Below are 6,583 nucleotides of genomic sequence, written 5' to 3'. Positions count from 1 at the left end.
ACTTGACCATTGAGCCTAGCTAAATTTATCATATGCATGGCTCTTCTATCATTAGTCAAAAGCTCTAACCTATTCTCTAATACAGAACCACCCCCTACACAATACCATAACTCCTTAAAGCCATCATATCCAAGTCCTTTTACCACACTAACAATAAGGAAATAACTCCAAACGTCCGGGTCAAAAGAGAAAGTTGTACTTTCTCCCTCGTACTTAAGTGACCCATTCTTCATAAACTTCCCTCCATGGTGAAAAACAACATCAAATTTTTCCTCCATTTTCAACACAATAACAATATTTAATCTATAAAATAAGATCCTAAAGTTATTTCAAATTATAAAACATTTTATCCTATATAAATATCCTATATAACTAAACCAGATAACGGGTATGACTTATATGCACAAAACCTTCAACAAAACATGCAACAACACTTGACTTAAACAACATTAAAACCACATCACATGGTGGACCACATTGCAAGACCACTTTAACAACATATGCATAAAAGAATAGTCCGATAGAACTACAAATATGGGGGACCACATCACTAAATCAAACATGGGGGACCAATATCGAAAGTAATAGTACAATTGTACATGCCACATTATCCAAAAAACACGATATACTAACCTCAACACATGCTTGAAGTGCAACCAAATTCTCCACACCTTTCCACGACAAAACCACCGATAGATGATGATTATCTCCCAAAACGTGCCTTTTTGTCACCCTAATCTCTGATATAAAGCACCGCTCATCGCTCACCGCTGGCTCCCAATTCCCGACCACCACGAACCCTATTTCCCCAATTTCACACACGACCAATTTCCCCAAACCTAGATTCTTTTAATCACCTTAGATCAGTTTTCCCACTTTCTCCATTTTACCCTTACTTAAACTTAAATTAGTAACCACGTGATTTTAAAATTAGTACGTGTTTTTTAAATTTCCCAATTTCCCAATTCGCACGTGTTTTTAAAATTTTAATCCTTAAAAAATTAAAATAGTAACCACGTCATAAACACATTCTGTGCCACCTGTATGCACCATGAAAACTACTCTTGCCAGCAAAGTCCATATTTAACGCCGTCTTGGGAAGTTAACGGAATGTCCTTGATTGGTTTGAATTTTCAAATTTAGGGACTAAATTGATCATTTTTCAAAAACGAAGACCTAATTGAAGAAAACCAGCAAAAATTGGGACCAATGAATCTATTTAACCTTTATGTTTAAATAAAATGACGAAAGGATCTATTTTACTCTCAAAACAAGATATTAACATCAATTATGGTTAATATTGATACTTTTACGAAGGATTATTCTTAAGATAAAGATAAAATCATTAATTAATATTATAGAAATTCAAGAAATAAACCAATAATACATAAAAGAAATAAGCGTTTAGCTTATTTGCATTGGCACCTTATTAACTAGTAAAGCTTTGATATAATCCTTCATTATTCCTCCTGAATGTGTATAATTATCTTGTTCTTTGTATAGTACGTCCATCATTCGTGCAAGGTTGAGAACACGCACGAGAAACTTCATTGATACTTGAGTAGGATTAAGACATTCTTTATTAATGTCCTTCCAAGCATTCTCCACCAACTTGTGCAGTTCTTTAATCGCATTTTGCCTTGAACTATTATATTGCTTCATATAGCAATCTACGCTTGAGACAACGTGTCCTCTTTCATGCTCAAACTACATAAGTATTGGATAACAAATTTAACATGAATGCAACTAACGAACTATAAATAAATTGGGAATTAAATAGGATTTTTGTTTTTGACAAATTATTGAATTTTGTGGTCTCTAATAAATTTTTCTTCACTCTTCAGTTCCTAGTAATTACCTTTTCCCAATATTATTATTATATATGTTTCATTATTTAAAATGATATATGAAAGTTTTTTTTCAAGACCAAAATTAAAAAAAATAAAGTATTATAATCAAAGACTGTAAACAAAATCTGATAATTAATCTGGGTCCAATACATATTTAATAAAAAAACACTATTTAATATTGTTCTCCTACCTTTCTACAATTATACGAATTATTGAATTATGGTAAATTAAAGGTTTTCCATCTACGTGTGTTTAAAAACAAAATGTGTTTGCGTTCCATATATAAAGCTAGCAGCATAGAGAATAAGAATGAGAGCAATCTTATTACATCTTTTGGACAAACTTGTTATGATTGGGAGTGCTTTTTCATAAAAATGTTTAACCTTCTGTATTCCATTTTTTAGTGAATCCACGTGTTGAAAAGAATAATAGTATAGTCTAAGATGTACCTCACTTCCAACAATGTCATCCATGAGCCTACAAATAATTGAAGCAGCTTCAATAATTTTTGGGTGGCTCGTTGCCCATATGAGGACCTCCTCTGTTGCGTCTTCCATGCCCAAAAAAGATACAGTTGTCAGCATAGCATAACCACATGACATAGTTGCAATCTCCATGTACTGCTCTACAGTTGGTGTGTGGTTGAAATTAAACCACCTTGCCTCTATAAGATATGCCTGGACTAGTCTTTTCATCTGTAATTAAAAATACATTATATGACGTTGTTTGGTTCTTTTTGTTTGTTAAGAAAATCTTTTGCTATATTGGGTATCATAGTATCAGGTTACCCAATAAGGACATCTGTGTTGTCTACATGGATAACAAAAAGATAAGGTTTAGGTTTTATACAAGTTTATTTAGTTAAAGAGTTTAGTCCGTAAACCATTCAAAAAATATATTTTAAACTCAACATATCCACACCTATTCAAATAAATATAAATAATTTTTTTCTTAGAATATATACTGGTATATTAAAATTCTTATAATGCATAAAAATCGTATCATGACTTAAACATGATGATTAAAGGAAAAAAATTAATTATTGAAAAATAAAACTCATTCAGTTTGGAACTTCATTAAGACAAATTTTCAAATAAATAATTTATTATGCTATATTAGATGCATTATTTATAGGGAATGCATATCTTACATACAATGATAAAAGAAAAAACACTAAGAAATTTTTTTTTATCAAGAGTTATTTTTGTTATTATTAACGATTTTAGTCTCTGAAAAATACATTTTTTACAGTTAGAAAAATCGTCGGGGAAAAATATTGTTGCTAAAGTGATTACTTGCAGTTTACCAATGGATTTATTTGGTCAAAATCCAATCAATTAATTAACCTTTAAAAGAGTTATAAAGAGTTCTAAACAAGTTCATTCGTCGTATAAGACATTGATACAAGTCATAGACCTTTAAAATTTATGCATCAAGTGAATAAATCATACTTAGTTTATTTATACTAAAGATCAAGCTTAGGTATACTAAACAGTGGGTTGTGTTTATTTCTGCCATCTGCACTGACGGTTAAATTATTTGTCTAAGAACAGACGAAATTAACATTTTCATTAAAGACTTTATCAATTTTAAGACGTGATATCAATTTTTAATGGAAAAAAACATATTGGAGTGCGGTGAACACAAGCTTGTTGAAATTAACCAAAAAAGTGAACTGTCTAATTTTCAAAACATGATATTAGAATTGGAATCTTTGGGAGGAAATATACTATAAAAATTTAGTGCAAATATGAATAAAAGTTAATAAACTCATTTAAGATTATGACACCATATTTAACAATAAAATCTTTAAAATAACTGGTTAAATATGTTACTTTTCTATTCTTTTCTACTTAATGTGAAACTTCAAGCTACATTTTATTTTACTATTATGGACCTAATTGTAGAAAATGAAAGACTATTTTTATATTTTTATTTTTAAGGTATCTAATATGCAATTTTATGACCAAATATATATAAGGTATCTAATATGCAATTTTACTTAATTTGATAAGTCCAATTAAAGGATAAACTTCTAAAAGTAACAATAATAAATAAAGAAATAAAAGAAAAAACTTAACCGTACTTCTTTTTCTGCATACTTGACGAAGTTTTCTTTACCCCGCTTTCTCAACTCCTGCTCTGTTTCTTCAAAAATTTCCAAAAGTTCCTTGTAACATAATCTCATATATTCTGGGAGATCAACTAATGAGGAGATATCCCACCTGCTAATCATTAGAAAGTTTACTTTATATTTATTTAAATAAGATAAAAACGATATTAAATTGAAAAATAAGATTAAAAAGACCTTTCTATTGCATCTGTAAAAATCTCTAGTTCATCAATGGTTCCATAGGCATCATACACATCATCAATGATGGATGATATGGCTAATACTTTCCTCAGTATTCTTCTAGCAAGACAATACTGCGGCTCATAATAAACTCCAACAATCCAAAAGCAAGCTTCTACAATCCTATCTCGTACAAAAGGAAAATTAGTGGGAACATTCAAATCCTTAAGCCACCACCTGAACAAGAAAATCCCAAATTAATTTCTCAAAAAAGTCGTAGACTTGGCTTTACTTATTTACTTTTCATTTAATAATAAAATTTAACTTTTGGAGGAAAATATTTACTTGGTCTCGCTGCAGACTTCTTTTCGATGGAGATTCTGCAACATATTAAAGTCTAGTTTTGCAAAGGTTAATAAACATTCATTATGTGAAGGATCTTGCTGGTAGAAAGATATATAATATCTTGCCTCCAACCTAGGCATTCCCTTGCGAAGTGCTTGTCCTATACTATGGTGCACTAACCCAGAAAGAAAGGGGCTTAATTTGGTAGTTAATGACTTAGTTAACTCAATAAGAGTGAAACTATATGCCTCTTCCAGTATCTCTTCTCCATGGAATCTTAATTGGGATGCTTCATACAACCTCAACATTCCTTCTACATCATTCACAATGCTCTCCTTAAACTTTCCTGCTTTGTCCTTGAATTGGAAAAATACATCTGTCTTGCAAGTAAAGAATGTGTTAAATTTCAAGATATATGTGTATTTAAATATATATGATGCTTATTCGTATAGGGTCTTCTTGAACAATTCTTTTTTATAAGAATTTATAAAAAAAGGAAAGAAAATGTAAATATGTTTCATATTTCTTTTCATCTTTTATAGTTTTTCAAATTATGATACATGTTTATTTTCCTTTTTTTATACCGTTTTCTATTTTAAAAATGTAAATATTTGCCAAATCAACTTAATTTTGTTGAAGTAATTTTTGTTAGATTTTTGCACTATAAATTTCTAAATATATCCGTTAAACCAAGGGAAAACTTTGTATGTGTTTTTTTTAAAAAGGTTACAACCCTTCAAGTGTCCTACTATTAATTAATTTGCTGATAAAAACAATAAAAGCTTACAAAATGGTTTGGTCGTATTTTTCCTCTAAACTTCACTAGCTATATGACCAAAACTCGGTGACAGTGAGGTAATGAAAAAAGTGAAAACAAATGAAGAAAAGAATATCAACATGGTGAGTTATTACAAATATTAGATTGTTAAAGTGTAAAATTGGTGTAATAATCGTAAAGTCATACCGGACGAAATAGGATATCCTTGCTGTCTAAGCAACCGGAAGAGTAAAGCGAGATGATGAAGTTCATCATTGCAACTTATTATATTGTTCTCCTTTGTTGAAATCTCATAAATTTGATGCAATGCTTCATCAATTTCGTGTTCAAAATGATAAGAAACACCCAATCGTTGGACTGAATTGATGATGTTTAATTTAAAGAGGAAATTGTTATCAACAGGACATACAATCATCTTCCTCACATATTCTTTTAACAGTGTAAGTTGTTGGATGTCGCTATCATCTTCCTGCATGTGGTTATGAAAACTCCACCGTAAGAAAATTTTGTTGATTTTGGAAAATGCGAAAACACCAGACATAAAGTAGGACAATGATATTTTAACACTATTTTTTGACACTATTTTAACACTGCACACGTGTCAAGATGTGATTGGACGATTTCAAATTAAAAAAGTTGAGACAGGGGTATATTTGGAAGAGAAAAACCAAAGTTTGTTTTTTAATTTGAAATCGTCCAACCATATTTTGACACGTGTGCAGTGTTAAAATGGTGTAAAAAATGGTGTTAAAATATCATTTTCCTAAAGTAAACAACTGTTGTTATGAGTATATTCCTTTTATGAAATTTGACGTGAATAGTAGACTACTAAAATTATTCCAAAACAAAAGATAAGTAAATGAAACTAAATCTAAAAAGTAAGATTAGACATGAATGGTGTTGTGTGCACTTACATGAAAACTAGAATCATAGGAAAGGAAATAGTCCCCCCAAATGGAAGGATGAAAAGCTGCAATTTGTCGAGTGAAATTTGAGTTGGGTTTGGCATCCTGGGGGAAAACAGGAAGTGATGATGATGATGATACCATAGACATGCTTCGTTTTCTAGTATATTATATTCGATGGCTTTAAATTGAAGAGGGACAAGATGATTTTTGCTTTGAACACTCAAGAACTCAAACTCAAATTTATAGGAATACAAGAGAGGTATCAGTGTCACTAACCACTATTATGTAGGCCCAAAGATAATATGAACAGATTCTTGAGATCGAATTAAATGTGGTTTTATCTAAAGTGAATCTTTTGAATTTCGGAACCGTTAGTCTCTTTAATTTATTTTTTAATTAATCTTATTTG

At 30.4% G+C, this 6,583-nt stretch overlaps 1 protein-coding gene across 1 annotated transcript; it reads right to left on the bottom strand.

Annotated features, from left to right (window-relative positions):
* Window positions 1-1,346: 1,346 nt before the first annotated feature.
* On the bottom strand, window positions 1,347-6,370 carry LOC106755628 ((-)-germacrene D synthase). Its single transcript, XM_014637815.2, has 7 exons — window positions 6,181-6,370; window positions 5,453-5,735; window positions 4,489-4,864; window positions 4,159-4,380; window positions 3,937-4,075; window positions 2,300-2,545; window positions 1,347-1,707 (listed from the first exon to the last, which is right to left on the bottom strand). The coding sequence occupies exons 1-7, from the start codon at window positions 6,319-6,321 to the stop codon at window positions 1,405-1,407; spliced, it is 1,710 nt and encodes a 569-aa protein (XP_014493301.1). The 5' UTR covers window positions 6,322-6,370; the 3' UTR covers window positions 1,347-1,404.
* Between the last annotated feature and the right edge of the window lie 213 nt (window positions 6,371-6,583).

Source organism: Vigna radiata, chromosome 2, assembly GCF_000741045.1.
Source record: "Vigna radiata var. radiata cultivar VC1973A chromosome 2, Vradiata_ver6, whole genome shotgun sequence".
In the NCBI taxonomy this organism is placed as follows: domain Eukaryota; kingdom Viridiplantae; phylum Streptophyta; class Magnoliopsida; order Fabales; family Fabaceae; genus Vigna; species Vigna radiata.
Note: the sequence above shows the minus strand (reverse complement) of the source record. Positions and strands in the feature narration are given on the sequence as shown.